This window comes from Empidonax traillii, unplaced genomic scaffold (assembly GCF_003031625.1).
Source record: "Empidonax traillii isolate 1590-97213 ecotype Southwest subspecies unplaced genomic scaffold, ASM303162v1 scaffold1003:size212415, whole genome shotgun sequence".
In the NCBI taxonomy this organism is placed as follows: domain Eukaryota; kingdom Metazoa; phylum Chordata; class Aves; order Passeriformes; family Tyrannidae; genus Empidonax; species Empidonax traillii.
This window is the reverse complement of record NW_020956196.1, coordinates 149,244-168,982: the sequence shown is the minus strand read 5'-3', so window position 1 is coordinate 168,982 and position 19,739 is coordinate 149,244. Positions and strand designations below refer to the sequence as shown.

General features: G+C 47.9%; 1 protein-coding gene across 1 annotated transcript in view; it reads right to left on the bottom strand.

The window, feature by feature from the left end:
* Positions 1-18,423: 18,423 nt before the first annotated feature.
* Positions 18,424-19,739, bottom strand: part of FOXB1 (forkhead box B1) — a 2,349-nt gene continuing 1,033 nt past the window's right edge. The window contains exon 2 of the mRNA XM_027903979.1: positions 18,424-19,710. Within this exon, the coding sequence (XP_027759780.1) occupies positions 18,725-19,687 (963 nt within the window). The 5' untranslated portion in view covers positions 19,688-19,710 and the 3' untranslated portion in view covers positions 18,424-18,724. The remainder of the gene's footprint in view (positions 19,711-19,739) is intronic.

Sequence of the window (19,739 nt, the reverse complement as noted above, 5' to 3'; positions counted from 1 at the left end):
GCAGCATTTTGTGAAGAAAATTTAAGAAATTAATTAACTATAACAAAATTTCACCTCTTTAACCTTAGCTCTTGAGCAAACCTGAGTTAAATAAACATCTGACCATTCAATCTCTTCCACTTAAGGTTAACTTGAGTTTATTATTCAGACTACTGCCCTTGTGTATTAGGCAAAGCATAAATTATGCATTCTAATTACCTTGGATGGGGCATGACTTTAATGAATTCTTTTAATTAAACTGCAACACAGTGGTTTTGTGGAGGATGGTCTATATTTCATCCTTAAACTACGTAACCTTCATCTTTGTCTGGAGAGATCACACATTTGAGTTGGTTTAATTCACTTAAGTAGTATATCCAGAGAGCAACCTACCCTTGCTAGCACTGGAGATTTGAAAAATGTTCTCTTGCAGTGCTAAGGAATGAGGTTCCTCAGTGGAAAGTTATGGTTCTGTCAGGAAGGCAGGGGCCAGCACCCAGCAAAAGGAAAGGCAGTCCTGGAGGAACGGAGGTAAAGAGTGGTGTAGTATTGGCAATTTCCAAAACAAACACGAGTAAATCATTTCCCAGGCCTTCTCATTCACCTGGCATTTTGCATCAGTGGTAAAGCAGCAGAATTGTCAGAGTCCCTGGCATGTTCTTTGGAAGTGGCTTTGGCCACTTTGTGATATGAAGAGCAGTGGCCAATGTATTGTGTGTGTGACACCAATCTAACCTTAAAAACGTGTTTAAATGTTTGGTACTCAACTCTTCTTGGTTTTTCCGAGGTCTTCTGTGTCAATAGAACACTTTGTGATGATAGAAAGCTAAGTCTTCATTTACCGTGCAAATCAGTTCAAACGCTTGTGCTCCAAGCATGTGACCAGTTTTATCTCAGGCAGAAAGAGCCAGATTTTCGAAAGCTGAACATTTGCTGGCATGCAAATGTTGCGTATCTTTCCATCTCCAGTTTGGGGGATGAATTTTAACGTGCGCTTTGGAACAGATTTAATCTCATCTGCCCCTCCTTGGGTGAGTGTGCAGTTGAGGCTCTGCTCTCCCTTGCAGTGCTCCCTGGGTGATTTCCATGCCATCCTTTGCCACGGGCTCCTCTTCCTCACAGTGCCTGCAGGCTGTGCTCTTATCTAGCATATGTTTTGACAAGCCATCTGCTTTCAGTGGCTTTCCCAAGGGTCTGCCTTCCCACAGCCTGTCTTTTTGGCAGCCACCAGCGCCTACAAACCCTCTGTCTTTCTCCGTGGGTCAGAGATTCTTGTCTGAGCAGGGAAGCGTTCCCGGCGTGACAAGGAATGGGACAGCTCACAGACCCAGTGGCACATCAGGGGTGTAGGGAGAGGGACTGACCCAAAGGACCCAGCACAGATCCCAGGGGGGCTGAGGGAGTTGGGTGTTTGGAGGCAGCACTGCTCCCAGGGGCTCAGCAGCAGCTGCGTGCCCTACCCTTGCACATCTGATCACCAGACAACCTGCTCGGGGCTCCTGCAGCTTTTCTAACCCCCAGAAAGAACTGAATTAGCAAAATGAAGAAAATAGCAACACAACTGTTTGCCTTTCCCCAGACTGTGGTGGAGAACCAGCTAAAAGGTTGTGCTGCCAGGGGACAAAATGGGTGCTGAGCAAATCCAAAGATCAGGATCTGTAAGTGGAAATAAATAGAGAAGGATAGTTACAAACCGAGTTATTTAGAGTTAATTAAAGATTCATTTCATCAAGTACTGCATATCTTCAGCAGTTTGTATGGGGAAATAGTACTGGGGGGATTTTCCTCTGCCTTTGCTAGTGCAACACAGGGAAATTACACTGTTACTGGTGCTCATGTGAGCTGAAGGAATAGAAATGCTACTCACAGCTGCCTGCTGTGCCCTGCTCTGACACTCTGCTGTGGTTTGGACCACCTGCACACCCAACATGCACTGGATGCAAGCGATGCATGTGCATTTTTCTTCTTCAAACTCTTGAATTCCTAACCCTCTGCTCAGCAGAAGTTCTTTGACTCGCAATGATATAGTCAGAAGATGCATATAAAAATGAGAGCAGTTCTTATATCAAACAAATGGTTTTTGCTTTGCCCCTAGGGAGAAATAAAAGTGAGTGTTAAAGCACCTTCCCCCCCACCTCTCCCTTCACTCCCAGCTGTGAATATCAACAACTTCTGTTGTGAATATCAACAGCTAAACAACTTACAGGTAACTCTGCTCGAGATTAATTTGGGGTAAACAGAAGCAGGAGATGATAATAACCCCATCAATCACTTGGTGGTTCACAACCCCTTTCGAGCAGTGCCATTAGATTATTTTTTAAGACAGAGAACAAGTTTTCCAGAGCTCTTGGCTGCCAAACCGAGGAACCCTCTCAAGGCAAGTGCCTCCTCTCTTGACTGATCACTTCTGTTGAGAGCATCAAGAACAAATAAGAAAGCTGTGCATTTGCTTGGAAGGACTGCCTTTTAATGGTTACATTTCACTGATTGTTGTTTTCTCACCCCAACCAAAAATAAGTTTATGGAAATGAAAACTCCTCTGGTATTTCATTGCAATCTACAGAAAAACGCTGTGCTTGGCAGACAGGAGTGTGAGTGCAAGGGGTGATGTGAGCAGAGACTGTGACACCCTGTGCCACTGGGTGTTTGTTCAGCTTGGCCCAGCATGCCAAGTATGGGAGCAGTTTTCCAAAGAGAAAACAGTTCTGAGCAATGTCTCATTTTAAAGGTTGAGATCCTGGGGGTTCTTGGATGGCTTCAAATGCCTGTGGCAACACGGAGTTTGATTTCCATGGGGATGTGACCTTCACATACAGAGGTGCAGCTGGGCTGGTGTGTTTTGGTAGACCCGCTGGTGTACTTGGAAAAAACAGAGAAGTTTGAAAGTTGTTAAGGTTTTAGTAAATTAATTGATCATATAGATACGCATTGATTACTCTTTTGTTATGATTATTATTATGTGCCAAGGTTTCTTCCACTTTGGAGCATGAGAGTTGAGCTTGCAGTGGACTTTGTTATTGTGTTCTCTTTAAATCTTTATTCTTAGTTGAAGTAAATAAACCAACACAGTAAAGAGAGCTGATAGCTACTCCATCTGTATTATGGCACACAATGATGGCTGGAAGTTAAAGGTTTGATATATAGATCTATTTTTTTATTGCCAGCCCCTGCCCCTGAAGAAAGTATTAAAATTTCCAGATGAGTAACCAAACAATAAATAGATGAGACAGTTGCTGTGAATATCTGATTTTTTGCATAATAATGAGATATTGCAGGATAATACGCTTTGCAGTCCACAGTTTGTCTACATTATCATTTTGATTGGACAAATGCATAGGGAAGATGTACAAGCAAAGCCATGCCAAGCCTTTCATTTTAAATGGATTCCGTGTGAGAGTTCAGTTGAATTTCCAGGACATTCGAAAACCAGAACAAATTCCAGGGATACCCCTGCACAGAGACAGACATTCCCCTGCACAGAGACATTCCCCTGCACACATCCTCACATCCAACATGCAGAGCCAAAACGTGGCCTCACAGTCCTGCCCAGCACAACCGGGAGCTCACTGGCAACGTTGCCAGTGCCAGTGTGCAGGTCAAAGCCTGTTCTCACTTACACCGCTGGTTGTGACACTTCATCTGAGCCATTTTTTTAATTTTTCCCTGGAGCTTTTCCTTTTAGAGTTCTATTGGTAAAGGTGGAATCAAAGTTTGTTCTTTCTATTTAAAACAAAACAAAACCCCAAACCAACCAACCAAAACAAACAAAGCCCCCCTCCAGGAACAACACCACCACACCAAAAAACCAAACCAACCAACCCCAAACAACCCAAAAGCTGTACAGTTTAGTTTATTTGAACACATCTGACTGTTTTCTGCTCTTGACCTTCTCACCTGGGCAGGAAGATGGGTAAGCCCAAGCTTTGAGATCACTTTCTCCTGTTGTTGGTCTGGTTTAGTTCTGAGCCCTCCAAACCTTGCAGGGCTGTCAGCTCGTTCTTCCTCTCTGCTGCTTTCCTCTTCCATCTCTCACTCTTCTCCAAGGCTTCCCACAGGTTTTGAGAGGGCGAGGGCTTGTGTTGCTCCCACCTCACACTCCCGTGACTGCAGGGAGAGTTCTTGCTGTGCAAACAGTGCCAGCCCTTGCTCACCTGTGGAACAATTCAACTGCAAATCCACAGCAGCTGCTGCTTAAACCGAGGAGCTGACTTGGCTCTGCCTTTCCTTTTCCCCTCTGTTGTGTCTGCATGGGAGCACTCGATAAGAAACCTAAAGAGCAACGGTGAACAAATAAGCAAGCCCAGCAAATGTGACTTGGTTGTGTTTGCAGCTGTCAGCCAGCCTCGGCAGTGGAGACATGAGAACTGTCGCTGGGTTAAAGAAGTGCAGCTCCTGTATTGCAGTTTGCTGCAACAGGGATGATTTAACTCACAGAAGGACATTTCTGATTTCCTAGTGCTTCCTCCACACCACCTTTATACAGGGGTAGCTTTCTGACCCTCTTTCTTCCCCAGAGCACAGTCAGTGTGTTGAGAGACATGGCAGGATTTTCCATGAATTTGAAGTCTATGAGCGATTCTGTGGGTTCTTTTCCCTCGGTCATGCAGGTCCAGCCTGTATTTATGAAACATGGAGTCAAATTCAAGACTTAAAGCACAGACTGTTTTCATCTACACCGTGACACTCCCTGCCCTGGCAAAATTCCAGCTTGCTGCATTTGACCTCACAAACACGATGCATCTTGCTCCTACTGTGCTGTTGGAATTGGGTAACCCACCAATTAATTATATTTTAAAGATTATAATATGGTTAATGGGTAGCAAACTTGGTGAAGTCATCAGGCTAAGTGTACTGCAGGTGCAACATCTTTTCTTACTGGAATTTGATTCATTCACAAAATGATTTTTCTATTCAAAACAACTGTCATGCTTCCTTTGTCCGTGGATAATTAAATAAGCTTTCCAATTTATTCATGTATTCTAATTTACATAGGGTACCGACCCAAAAAAGCCCTCTGCTCCCTCAGAGAAAAGACATAAAATGCACAGAAGGATAAATCTAAATGGCAGCCAGGGCACAGTCAGAACAGTTCTGGCTGGTGAGGGCACTGTTGCTGTGCTCGGGCCTGCCCCTGGGAGGGCTCTGGTGTGTGCTGGTAGGCAGGGCTGCAACAAACTGACTTGTCTTCTCTTCTCTGGGGTCACACTAGCAAAGTACAGCAATGAGGTGCTGAGCTGTCCTGTGCAGAGTGTCTGCACTCTCTTTGCTTGCACCTTCTTCAGCTCAGCTTTCTGAGTCCAGTGGGGTGCTCAGAGCAAGTTTCTCCCCTCCCACTGCACTTGTTCCAGGTGCTGCTCTCTGTGGGAAGAGAATTCCACCCCCATCTCATCAGCTCTGTGCTGCTTTCTGAGCCTCAGGCTTCCTACAGCTGAGCTTCTCATTTCCCAGAGCTTCCTTATTTTCCCAGCTTTAGAGGCTCCTGTGATCCCTCCTACCACAGGATTCAAACTCTTCCCAGCTGTTTGTGCACACAGATGCACAATATCAGCGTGAGTTTGGCACAGGACATTGGTTTCTTCATGGGGAGCAGGCACCAAGGGGGCAACATGGAATGTTTGCAGCAAAGGATGTACAGGCCAGGTCTCAGAAATACCACCTGTAAAGACACTTAAATGCTGGAGCATCTTAGGGCATCGCAAAACCACTTGCAATTTTAAAGAAGAGAGTTTACAGGCACTTTCAAGGCAGCCTAGGCTTATTTCACACTGTCTGGGTGTAGGAAAATGATTGTATGGACAGGCTGGATCCAGGGCCCGAGGCCAGTGGTGTGAGGTTCAGCAAGGACAAGTGCCAGGTCCAACCCCCTGCAGCTCCAGGCTGGGGCAGAGGGGCTGGAGAGCTGGGAAAGGCCCTGGGGGGTTTGGGTTGGGTATCAGGATTAATTCCTGTGTGGCAGGTGCTGTCAAGCTCTGGGACAGGCTGCCCAGGGAAGTGGGGGAGTCCCCACCCCTGCAGGTGTTGGAAAGGGGTGCAGATGTGGCACTTGAGGCCGTGGTTCAGTGGTGGGCTTGGCAGGGCTCTGTTAAAGCTTGGACTCCCTCATCTTACAGGTCTTTTCCAACCTAAACATTTCTGTGATTTTGGGGTGTCCTGAGATCCCATCTGCTCTTTCATTTTTTTGTGTGTTTTTGGTTTTTTTTTTTCCATACAAGACCTGAGTGGCACTTTGGGAGTCTGGGAGTGCGCTGGAGCATTGACCTGCTTTTCCTAAGCTGTGGGAAGTTCTGACTGTCCCGTCTCTTAAGCACAAAAGCCAGAGAGGTGGCAGGTAGGGGCAGGCTCAGGTTTTACCACCACAGCCCCTGTTGGGGGTCCCCAGCCCTGGGCAGGCCCCTGGTCACACGAGGTACAACAGGCAGGGCTGTCCCACGGCTGGGACAACGCTCCACTGGTGACTGTGGGGACTCTGTGTGTGGACTGATTTGTGATCCTCAAGTGTGCTGTGTAGTAGCTCTTTTTTTTTTTCCCCAGACAAGGCAATTCAGCTTCAAACATATCCATCTTATTTATAAGCAGTTTAAACTTTACACTCAAGTTATTTTCTTCCCTTTCCCCAAGCTCATAATTTAAGGGGAAAACCATCAAAAATAAGTACATAACATAGCAGAATACAAACCCTTAAAAACCAGCAGAACCTTCAGTCTCTGCTTGTTTTCCTTTATGGTATTTTGTTTTATTAATAAGGCTGCCTATGTATTCATGACAAAATAAGAAAGCTATTTCCAATGAAACAGTCAAGTCTTTGTTAGACATCAAATATAACTAATATTTGATGTCATAAATATTAATGACCTTCATGTCTTCAGATACTTTAGAATCAATTCCAAACATTTTTGTTTTGATTCACTTTTATTTATTTTCTCACACTGAACCGGTAGAAGGAATTTTCCCTCTGTTTTTCTGGGAACAATCTATCAAGTTCTGCAGCCTCCTTTTCTGTTTGCATTGAGATGTTGTTCAGCGTGTTTTACATTTGCTGTGTCTGTACACCCAGGTGAAATGTGGCAGAAAGGCACATGTGATGGCCAGCAGCTCAGCTGTCAGCCAGAACTGACCCTGGAATTCCTGGCAGAAGAACAGGGATTCAAAGAGGCAGGACTTTAACTGGAGTTTAACAGAGCACGTTTTCTGTGGGCACAACACACCCCCCAACCTGCCCCTTGACATCTGTTTGCCTTGTGAGTTCTCCACAGGTACTGAACAACAACTGGCATCTCAGCAACTCTACATTAGTGTTTGCTGTTCCCTAAAAGCAGGACATTCCTCTTTCTGCCTGAAATAGTTCTGTGCCTAATCACAAATGTACAAACTTAGATTTAGCTACAGACTCAAATGTTCATGTCCTGTAAATAAATAGTGAATGATGTTATCAGTTGAATGGCTGTTGGTGCAGAAGGCAGAGTCTTCCAGAGGTGAGATATCTGAACCTGATATATCTATAATAGTTGGAAGCCAAGTGAAAATATCCATCCCCATGTGGAGGGGAGGGCATTCTTTGCCTGTGGAGGGTTACCACAGGGCAGTGGATGTGCAGAATTGCCCCTCCATGAGTTACAAGCTGCTCCATGGATTTGTGTGTGTTTGTTTCATGGGGAAATATTGGTTTGTTTGTTTATATCTGCTGTAACTATAGAAAGGAGTGTCTACAAACCCAGTGTTGAGCTCTGCTTTAGCCTCAGAAGCTTTGCTCTGTAATCATCCTGGCAGTGTGGTGCAGTGGCGTGTGATCTGGTGCTGTGCTGCAGCCTGCTCTGGTGATGTATTTCAGTCCTTTCTAAGGCACTTTAGAGGTTTAGAGGTTTAGAGTTTAGAGGTGATCAAGCACAAACACAGCGTGGTGCTGACCAAGGTCTCTAACCCAGCCCCTCCCTCGCTGCTGCAGTGACAGCTGTGCTGGTGGGCAGTGGGCACGTGTTGATGACCAGGTGTAGGAGCCAGCTCTAGACCCAGGCTGTGTAGGAGCCAGCTCTAGACCCAGGCTGTGTAGGAGCCAGCTCGAGACCCAGGTTCTCTTTGTCCCTCCTGAGAAAGCCTTGGCAGCTCTCCTGCTCCAGCCACTGCTCATTGTGTCACTGGGGGAGGCAGTAGATGAGTGAACAGAAGTGACCACAGAGTCCAGACCCCCTCGAGAGCCCCTGCCTTGGACACCAGCCACGTGAACCTTTATTTCTAGAAGTGGGTTTGGTGCTAACAGTTGGGTGGGGTGAAGGCAGCTTTGGGGCTCAGAGGCTCTCCAAGAATAATTCACCTCCAGGAGAGCTGTGGCCAGGCAAGGACAGGGCTGGAGTCTGCATCTGCCAAGCCATGGAGGTTGCAGGGCTTGCTCTGAGGGTGAACACGTGGAGGAAATTCAAGAGGGGACAAGGTGGGCAAGACAGAGGGTTTACATCCAGAAGTTTAGCTTTATATTAACTGAGTCGCCTTCAAAACAAGGAAAGCAATTCCTATACAAGCTGTTATTTTGTTACCAGATGAAGCTTGAAAGGCTTGGTCTACACTCAGATCAAAGGAAAAAAAAAAAAAAAAGATGCAAGCCTGTGATGGGAAATGTAGGAAAACAGTAAGTAAAAAAAAAAATAAAAAATCATACCTTAAAAAAAAATCTGAATGCATTCAGAGCATGAAGGAAAGAAATCCCATGTTCTTTCCAAGCCTGTGGAACATCATAGCTGTTATAAATAGGCCAGTCCCAAAGAGAGCACACACGTTCCAAATGGGAGGAGATTATTTGCTGCATCATTTTAGCATGCTTGATTTATCAGTAATTAATGGCAAGTTGACAGGGATTTTCAGCAAAATGATTCAGTGTGTCATAAGCCCAAGATTTGGCATAAAAAATGTTTTACTTATGGTATATTCATATGGTGAGAACATAGCCAAGTTGTTAGCATTAATGAAATCCATCCTAATTCCTCTTTGTGAGATGCATTATTAATCTGCTGTTATTAAACAGGGAGTTCAAAGCAGTTGGGACAAAGAGTAGGACAAGGAGAAAATAGATTTGAAAATTGCCCCATTCAGAGCTCGAGAATGAGCAGAATTGCTTCAGTTCAGCAGTGGCACTGATGGCTGCTCACCTGGGGGTTTCAGATAGTTTTGGAGGCCCAGAATATTGTCTAGGCAGTCCCAGTGACTACCTGGGACTCAGTGGCACTGACTAAATTTGTAATGTGTTTTATCCTGGTTTGCTGGGGAACTGAGGCTGGTGAGACCATGTTTTATGCCTGACCTCTCCTCCCAGTCAATGCTGAGTGTTTTGGCCAGGTTCAGTCAAACTTGAGAGGAGTGGAAGTCCTCTTTCTACTGAGTTCCTTATTTTCTTAAAATGCTTTCTTAAATGGTTTCTTAAAATGTTGCCTGGATAGAAAAGACAGGCTCGATTAGTCCCTCAAACAGGCCAGTCAGTCAGTGATGCACTGAGAGGATGACAGCACAGAGAACAGTGATGTTCTTGAAAAGCCTCTGTGTCCAGACAGAGATCCCTGAGTGCTGGTTCTAACAGCTCCTTACAGAATTTACAGGAGGAAATCCCAGTGCTGGTCACACTGAGGTCATGGGAGGGCCCTGTAAGAACAGATCAAAGTTTTCCTCGTGTCAGAGTCTGAACGCTGTTCAAGCAGACAATAACAGCAATATTTCAAGAGATCTTTTCAGGCTGTTGTTTTGTTTTGTTTTTTTTCCAGTGCTTGTGTGTTAATGACACAGTTTCAGCAAGCAAAAGATTAAATAGACACATCCAGGAATAGTCCAAATGATTTGATTTACACAGTGTATACTACTTTGTACTGCTGGGTGTCTGGCAAGGAACAAATGAGTCGATGACACCTTATTGCCCAGAGTTTGGAGCTGCCCACAGAGCCCCAGAAATGGGACTTTATTTTGAAAAGAAAACGAAAGTGGTCCCATTTTCGTGCCCATCTGCTCGAGCCTGATGTTCCTGATGCTTTCAGTGCACGTGGTAGGTCCTTGCACACATAACTGGGCAGCACAGGAATTTGGGACATGAACTTCTGCTCGAGGGTCTTGCTTGGCAAGACTGAGACCAGCTCTGCTGGGCTGAAAGGAGGAGCTCACAGAGCAGATTTGGGTGGCTTGCTGAAGAGGTTAGTGTTTGTTCAGCCCATTTGTTAGAGTTCAAGCAGTGTTTTAGGGGGTTTTCCCTCCATACAGACAGTCTGAGGCAATCATGATTCCATCGGAGTGAAGAGGAGGTTTGGGCAGAATGAGAAAATATTTGTAACACGTTTTCTCTTTTGAATTTAAAGTTAGTATTTGCTGTTGCAAAGAGAGAAAGGTTGCAGTGGATGGTGCAGCATGCTTGGAAGAGTGGAACATTTCCTAAGGCCCAGTGAGAGGCCATGGTTTGGAGCTTCCCAGAGATAAATTAACCCCTCTGAAGTCTCGTGCTGCTGCTACAGCACAGCCTTTCCTGGTGCCAGAATTACCTGGGCTAACACAAAACAAACGACCAAAGCCAGAGCCCCAAGGTCTGCAGTGCAAGGCACAGGCTTTCCTCTCAGCTGACACGGTCAGGAAGAGGACAGGCAGGATTTGCATCCCCCAGTCCAGGGAGAAAGGCTTTTGCCATTGCTGATCTGGGAGACACAAGGAATTCCACCTGCTGTCAGGTGCTCCAAGGATCCAGGCTGATATAAGGATGCTTGCTGTTTTTCTACAAGAACAGTTCCCAGCCTTCCCAAGAGGTATTTCCAGAGCTCAAGTGGATGAATACTGACAGCTTCTGCTTTGTATCCTGGAAAGCTGAAGGAGAAGACAATGCTGCAAACAGTACTTAACTCTGTGCTGTTGACCCCCTACCCAACTGTGCCACGACCACACTGACAGACCCATAACCCCCCTGACTCGCATTGAGAGCTGAGGGACGCATTGTGGCTGACCCAAATTCATCCCTTTGAGTTTCTTTGCAGCGGCATTTGACCCCAAAACTGTCCTTTTAAGCGGTATATCTTCACTTGGAAAGGGAAAAAGAAAAAAAAAATCACCCAGAGCTTGATCATGGAGAAACAGTTCGGGGTTTGGGATTGCTTTGTTTGAGTTGTAGGAACTGAGGAAGGAGAATGCTCAGAAAAATGTCCAGGGGCTTTCAATATTTTGAACAGAAGAAAAAGCAGCACTTAGATATATCCAGTCCCTGCTGCAAAGGGAGGATATCAAGGGATCCAGAGTGCTGGATGTCTCATGTGTTCGCTTCTTTGCTGATGTTCTGGGTGGTGACTGTGTGATCTGATGCCTCAGCCAGAGGCTCTGTGGTCTGACAAGGCTTTACTTCAGTTTAGAAATGTGGTTTGTTTTGTGATTGGTGCCCGTGAGTAGTCAGGAGGAAAACGCTGTTCTCCGAAATACAACTCGGACACCTCAACTGCAGATAGAGAAAGTGGACCAGTTTGATAGAATTTGAGTGCTCCAGGCAGAATTTGGCTTGTTTTTCAATGCAGAGCCTTCATCTAAACATGCAGTGGGTGCCCCTGGTAATTCCTGGGCAGTGACTTCAGGAGAGCCTGATCTTGAGCTCATGGAAAAACATCAGAGTGATGCCAGGCTGATAAAGAGACACATCTTTGTGGATCTCCTGACTGGGAAAAAATAAAATAAAAAAGGATGAGGGGGCTGTAGCTCAATAAAAAATGAATATGGCTGCTAACAACTTCCTGCAGGTGTAGAAATCATAAACATCTGCTCTCCTCTCTGTTAGAATTCCTCTCTAACTCTGTTAGAATACTCGTAGACAAACCAGCAATTTGGAGCCAAATTACAATTAAGAGGGATCAACCCTCTCTTGATCCTCTTCCCTGTTCTCCAGAGAACTTCCTTAACCTGAAAATTGTGCGGGTTAGGTATGAAATTGTACCCAGCAAGGGCTCAAGTGCATTGAGCACGAATTGAGAAGAAACACAGACTGCTTGTGGTGTCGTTCAGCAGGGCTGTGCAGGGCTGTTCCCACCCTCCTGGGTGTGAGTGGTGTCATCTCTGGCCTGAACAGCCCAGCCCCTGAAAGGCTGAGCAGAGACAAGAGCACGGGGAGAGGTGATGCAAGCCTTGTTCTCATGTGGGAAAGGCCCGGGGGAATTATCCATCCCCCATTACCCTCGGGGAGGGAGCTCTCCAAGGACAAGGCTGAAACATTCCAGAGAGCCTGTGCTGCTGACTGCACCGTTCAGCTGCTCAGTGCTCTGCTCCAGGAACACTCATCCTTTAGCTGAGCAGGTAAAAGTGAAATTCCACAGTCAGGGTATGCAGGAGGGAAATACAGGAGGAGGTGGGGGAGAATCAGATGGTGATGCTGCTCTAGTTGGCACAAAATGGCACATCTGTGGTGTGCAAGAGGTGGCCTTGCTGTGGTTTGAAGAAGTGGCTGCCATCTGTGGCTGCCAGGGGAGAATTGCCTGCCCTGCTCTGAAGTGGGTTCTTTGCCCACCTTCATGTCCTGCAGCAGAGTTTCCTGTCTGACCTAACTGATAGAGCAGCTGTTTTTGGCCAGAGCTGGATGACTTGGTGTGTTTTCATGTTTAGGTATTCCAAAAGACAGGCTTTGGGAGCTTTTTGCTTATTTCATTTGAGTTTGTATTTGTTTAATGTTTAATTGTTAGTGCAGGGGCACTGCTGACAGGAGGAATAGAAATGTCCCATAATTAGTAGAGTGTTAAAACATGGAACTAACCCGTGGGCCTGCTCAGGAGCGCATCCTTTGGAGCAAGAGTTCCCAAATCCTCTGGCAGGAAGTTGTACTAAAGGTTTTTGAAGTCTGAGAAGGCGCCTTATGGTGCTGAGGCCAGCGCTGGTGGGCACATCTGTGAGCAAAAGCAGGTCCAGGCTTTGGGCTCGACCATTTATTGTCTATTTATTGTCTAGCCAGTAGCCACTAAAACAAGCAGGGAGGGTGGACTGATGGATTGCCTTGCTGTCCTCGCTGGGAGAAGTGGCTGCAGGTTGGTGTCTCCAAAGGAGCCTGGTACATGCAGGGGGCTGTGCTGGTTGGGGCAGTGGAAATGCTGAGCGTTTTCCTGTGGTGTAGGATTAGTCTTGGCTGTAACGTCTCTCTAAGGAGCTGCTCTAATTAATGCAAAATACTCGACTTACTACTTCATTAATACCAAGGCCCTCCGAAACAGTGCAAAGCCAGGAGCCTTTATTTGGCAGTGGCTGCAGCTGTGGTGTGAGCTGACCCCTCGCACACGGTGCTGTGTCCTGGCAGTGCCCGTGCTGGGCACACTGAGGGAGCAGAGGGCCAGGCCCTGCCTGGTGCCAGCGTGCCCTGCCCTGCTCCAGCTGCCTCGTGCTGAGGGCCCAGCAGGGGAGCGATGGCAGATCAGGCACCTTCCCCTGAAACACCTGCCGAGGGCGGACAGGGTCACCCAGCTCTCACACAGCACTGGGCACACCTTTAGGGCAGAGGCTGCTGCGCCCTGCTCGCTCCCTGGGCAGGCACTGGCACAGATGGACATGGCTGTGTTGCCCTGCCCTGTGCCCCGCTCTGTGCCGTGCCCTGTGCCACGCTCTGTGCCATGCCCTGTGCCACGCTCTGTGCCGTGCCCTGTGCCACACTGTGCCGTGCCCTGTGCCACACTGTGTGCCATGCCCTGTGCCACACTGTGCCGTGCCCTGTGCCACGCTCTGTGCCACACTGTGTGCCGTGCCCTGTGCCACGCTCTGTGCCATGCCCTGTGCCACGCTCTGTGCCGTGCCCTGTGCTGTGGCTGTAGGTGGGTGATCCCTCCGTGCTGAGCGGGAGGCTCTGGGCTCTCCCCCCTCTCCCTCTCCCTGCCGTCCCCTCCCCGTGTTCTCGGTGCCCCGAGCGCGGGTGGGACCTGCCCGGCTCGGGAAGGGCCGCGGGGCAGCCCGGGCAGGGACCGGCTGGGGCCTCTTTTCTCCTTGCAAATAAAACCTCACCGTCCAAACTGTGCCGCGGCTCGGCTGGGTAAATCTGGAACCTTTTTTGTTGATGTTGTTGTTGTTGAGGATGTGTTGTGTTGTATTTTTTTTTTTTCCGAGCAAGGGTGCCAGTGCAACTCGCCCTGTAGCGCAAAGGGACCCAGAAAGAGAGAGGAAGATAAAATGAATTTAAATTCCAAAGGGGTTTCAGTGCTGGTTTCCTAGTCCCCGAGTCAGCAATGTGTTTGTGAAAATTCAGCCTTTTTGTCTCTCAGAAAAAAAGGGCTAAATCTACATCGGTGGCCCAGTCTAGGTTTGCTATTCTTTGCATTTTCTATTCAAGTGAATGAGAGTGAATGAAGTGGCCTGGGACCCTTTATTTGATCTACTCAATTGCATAAAGTGACAGAATTCTAATATATTTGTTTAATGCTCTTCAATGGGGCTTTCACTTTCTAGCTTGCAAATGAAGCCTCGATCTGCAAAGTTTTGTCCTTTTTTTCTTTCTACCTTTTTTTTTTTTTTTTTCCTGGCAGAGAGACCATATTTCATAACTTGGGCCACGGTTTGAAGTGATTTCAAGAGGAGTTTTAGACTCGAAAAGTGGGAAATAAAGAAACAGATGTGAAGTTATTGTAAATTCTTATAGTGGGCTCTGGGGCTATTGTAAACCCACTGCAGGCGGTCCAAAGCCTCTCTTTTTCATGCTGTAATTGAAACATATTAATTAGATAATTTGTTGTTAGTTTAAAAGAAACAAATACAGCCCCTCCAAGGCTTCACAGCCTCGGTTTCTTTTTGTTAATAAAAACAAAACAAAAAAGCAACCAACACACAAAGTGATATTTATATTAAGAATCCCAGATAATTCGGCGCTGAAGTTGATGAAGCTGAGAAGTTTTTTTGTCCCTTTCCCAAGGACCACTTTTGAAAAAAAAAGGCTGGCTCATAAAACTCCCTCTCAGGGGTCGCCGGGGAGTTCTTTTCTCCCTACCTGGCACAGACCGCCCTTCCCTGCAAGGCGCGGTCCGAGAGAAAATAAATATTCTGGGAGAGAAAGAGCTGGCTGTCTTCAATAGAGGATTCAGTCCTGTGGGGTGGTGTCTTGTCACATGTCGAGGGGAGAGAAAACAAAACAAAAAAAAAAAAAAAAAAAGAGAAAGAAATACACCACCGAGAAAGGATTCCCATCCCATGCGCTGACAGGGAGCAAAAGCCCGAGCCGCCAAGCCCGGCTGGGTCCTCGGGCTTACCTTGCACAGCCGCGCTCAAACCCATCCTCCGGAAGAAAAGAGCTTTTGCCTGCAGTGAACGCTCCCTTTGCATCAAGTACGCTCAGCTTCCAATGTCTCGCTGGCAAATAAAATAAAAAAAGATAAAGATTCCCCCCCTCCTCCCCGACCCCCCACGAAATGTGTGAAGGCGGCGGAGAGCTCGGCCGGGGCCGTTCCCTCGCCCCCCCGCGCCCCTTCCCTCCGCGCTGTTGTCTCTCGCCGTTCCATTTCAGATCTGTGTTTATTGACATTGGACTTGAGCCATTAGGGAGATTTAACAAGTCAAAGCAGTAAATTCGAGCGAGGCGCTGAGCTGCGTGTTTGCTGGAGAGCAGCATCACAACATCGGGGCGCGGGCGGAGGAGCGCGGCCGAGGGGGGTCCTCGGGCTGGGAAAGTCGAGATGGGCAGGAAAATGGCACTTGAAAAGTACGGTGGCGACTCGAACCACCGCGTTATGCAGCGAGAAAGCTACTGCACCTTTTGAAAATATTTTTGCTTTGGGGTGTAACCTTTTCGGATCGTTATCTCCGCCGTTACTGGGTAGTTAAAAAAAAAAAAATACAACTCTGAAAGTGCAGCTTCGTCTTCTCAGCTGAGCTCGGATTTCATCTTTGAGGAGTTATTCTGAGTGCTAGATCTTAGAAGAAAAAAAAAAAAAGGAAGGAGAAAAAGCGTCCTCGTCGTCTAAAAATGTAGGTCATCGCTTGTTTAGGAAAAGTTTGTCGAGTTATGTGTCCATTGATCTGGTGATAAGTTTTGAATGCTTTCTTTAGCTGATCGTGTTGATATAATCGTGGGTTGGACTTGATGAATGAGTTCAGTTGTCCCCCATCTGACAAGCTTTAGCAGCTTCATGCATTTTAATCAGCCCAATGATTCATGTATTTTCCACCTTTTTTTCTGTGTGTGGGATCCGTTCCCTTTTTGAAAAAATGGTCGCAACTGGATTAATTGCCCTCTACATTAATCTTAAAACTTTTGCAAGGACCTTGTGGTTCGTAATGAGGAAATGGGGATGTCACTTACTGTGTTTATGGTCCAGAAATTCAGAGAGAGATCCGTCAGAGACAAAACCTGCATAGCATCATTGCCGTGGAACTCGCGAATCCTGTCGGTTCATTAGAATACAATGTCGTTTCCTTGCTAGGAAGCACTTCAGTGTGTGGTTGGCTCATAACTGTGCTCGCAGACTCCTCATCTCCGAAACGCCTCGTTAGTAATTTCACTGATTGCTTCTGCCGTTTCCAGCGGCCGCAGAATCCTTGTAAAATCCCTACCAACTTTGGAGAACCCCACTAGAAAGTGCCCGGAATCCAGTTTTCATTGTAACTAGGTTGCCCTTACTTCTTAAAAGGGACTGGATATTTAATTACAGAAAAAACGGGTACAATTGTAAGTGTTACAGTTCGCAACCTACCGTCTTTGGAAAGTGTTGATCAATAGAGATGGAGAAATTAGAGCAGTGGTCGGGCTAACTGTTGTGCTTGAGGAGGCTGAAACGACAGGTGAAGGGCTACAATAGCTCACTTCTACTCGAAAAAGACTTTGAGATGCCACTTGTAAGAAAAAACACTGCTGAAAAAAAATATCAGTATTCTCAGTCTTAAAAAGTAACTAATTCTTTAAGGGTTTTTGTGTTTGCTCTGGATTGCTGGAGCTTACTGATTTTTCTGCCTTTTGGCTAGCACGTAACTGGGAGTGCGTGGGTGATGAGTCACACGCAGACAGGTGTAAATGTAGTTCGTGTTTGTGTTGGGTGTGTGTGGGGGGCACAGATGCAGATGTGTGTGTGTGTGTGAACATGTATGGATGTACAAACCCCACAGAACGCTCTCAGTGCGTTATCCCTTCCCTAAACCGCCAAGAACGACAACTTTATCCCAGACGCTGTGGTATGTTAATAACTACATTTACAGGAACCTTGCTGTTTGGATTATCTAAATATTGGGATAGCGTCACTCCTTTGTCGTCAACTAATGTCTTTTTTTTTTTTTCTCTTTTCTCCTGTAAACTCTTTAAAAAGACAAATAAGAAGCTAAAGCTGCATTTACATATTTTAATGAGAAAATATTATTTGGACGACTAGATTCATAATTTAACGTAGACACTTTTTAACCTTTGTCTTAAAACACACATGCTGGGAACAGGAACACCAATATTTAAAATACCATGCTTATTCTGTACAGGGAAAAAAACCAAACGTTAAAAAGAAATGTCTTTACAGTTTCAATCGACACTAATGCCATTTGGAGGGGGGGTTCTTTTTTTTTCTTTTTTTTTTTTTTTTTTCCCCTTAACTTAAGCAGTTCACAACAGAACAACAGTTCGGTTTCCAGCAAACTACCTAAAACTAGAAAGGAGTATATCAAACAAAAGTGCATTTTACACAGTTTATAATCATTCATATGCACAAACATTTACAGTTTCCCTAGCCCCCTCTCTCTTGTCTGCAAAGCTCCAGCAGAAATCAGGATGACCTCCACAGTTTGTACCTGCTATTGTATGACTTTTCCACATTTTATCAGTGACTTCAGCAGCTTTTCGTTAAGCTATGTCGGGTCGTGTGCTTGGTAACAGGTTTCTTTTTATTATAATTATTGTTGTTGTTTGTTTTTAAGCTATGAAATAAATAGCTGCAAAATTTAAAAAATAACAACAACAACAACAAAAAAAACCCCAACAACAACAAAGAAAACCGCAGCTCCCGAAACCTTCGGGTTAATCGGAAGTTGACAGACGAGTCAACTTCTCTTTCACCTGAAAACTACAGTGAACATCCACGTTACAACAGGTACTGCCAAAGGGACCCCATCCGTTGTACAGTACAGATGCAAGTTCGGTATTTACATTAGAACAGGCGCTTTGTAAACATCATGGGTGTGGGGTGAGTGGGACCGCCGCGGTTCCCTCGCGTGGTTCCCGTTCCCGGCCGGCCCCGCACCCCCTGCCCGGGGCTCCTGCGCGGGGATTCCCGCAGCCCGGCCCCGGGAAATCCTGCCCTTTGTAACAGCGAGCCCCGCACAAAGGACGAGAGCGCTTCCCGGCGTTTCCAAGATCCAAGCGTTTGGCTGCTTGGAGGCTGGAAACGCCGCCGCTCCCGGGCAGGGAGGCAGCGGCCATCCATCCCTGGCTGAGGAATCCCAGCCCGGTCCTGGATAAACCCCGCTCTTCCCCGTACAAAGGAAGGGAAGAGGCGTCCCCGGGCCAGGCTCGCCTCAAGTACTTTTGGAAAACTAGCGATGCAAGTGGCAGTTCCTACCGGGCGCGAGGGGCCGGGCCGGGTCCTTTCGCCTCGGGAGAACGGAAAGCAAAGTTCAGGAGCAGGGGGGGAAGCCGAACCCCGAGGGAGGGCTCACGGCGAACCTCAGCTTCCCGCGAGGAGCCGTCTCTGCTTTCGAGGAAGAGTGGAGAGGAGAGAGGAAAGGAAAGGAGCGGAAGGAGGGAGAGGCGGGGAGGGAGGAGAGCTCCGAGGAAACTTTGGGGGACAGGGAAGGCAGAGTCTGCCCGGGCGGCCCCGGGTCAGTGCACGGCCACCGAGTGCAGGGCGGGCGCGGGGCTGGTCAGAGTCTCGCTGGGGGTGGCCGGGCTGCTCTGGCTGGTGGCCGTCTGCGAGGACGTGGGGCTGAGGGAGGGCGGCGAGTTCGACAGGATGGTGGGGATGGGCGCGGGCAGGGCGGGCAGGGCCGGCACCGCGGCGGGGGTCGGCTTGATGGGGACGGGGATGGCCGGCAAAGTCTGCCCCCCGTGGCACAGGGGCTTGATGGGCACGCCGTAGGCGCCGTACTCGCCGCTGGCCATGGAGATGGGGGTGGCGGTGTCGATCATGCCGGAGCTGTACATGTGGGGCCAGCCCGTGCCAATGGAGCTGCCCACCGTAGTCAACTGGTTGGGGAGGGGGTAGGCGGCCGGCATGGGCTGCATCGTGGAGAAGGCGAGGCCCCCGGGCATCTTGTACTCTCTGGCGATGATGTTCTCGATGGCGAAGGGGTGCTTGAAGCTGGAGGGCTGGGACACGCCGAGGTTGTACGTGGACATCTGGGGCAGGTGGGTGCCGGTGGCCGCGAGGGCGCTGAGCCGCAGCTTCGCCTGCTGCTGCAGGTACTGCGCCGCGTCCGCCGGCTTGCTGGGGGCCAGGTGGTCCGACTTGACCACCTTGAAGCGCTTGCGGCGCCGCAGGAAGCTGCCGTTCTCGAACATGTCCCCGCAGCTGGGGTGCAGCGCCCAGAAGCTGCCCTTGCCCGGCTGGTCGGGGCGCCGCGGGATCTTGATGAAGCAGTCGTTGAAGGACAGGTTGTGGCGGAGGGAGTTCTGCCAGCGCTGCGTGTTCTCCCGGTAGTAGGGGAATCGGTCCATGATGAACTTGTAGATCTCGCTCAGGGGCAACATCTTCTCCGGGGAGCTCTGGATCGCCATGGCGGTCAGCGAGATGTAGGAGTAGGGAGGCTTCTGATCACTGTAAGTGTTTCTGCCCGGGCGAGGCATCTTGGCAAGGCGACCGGGGAGATCTGCAGAGGGGCAGCGACAAGGGGGGTGG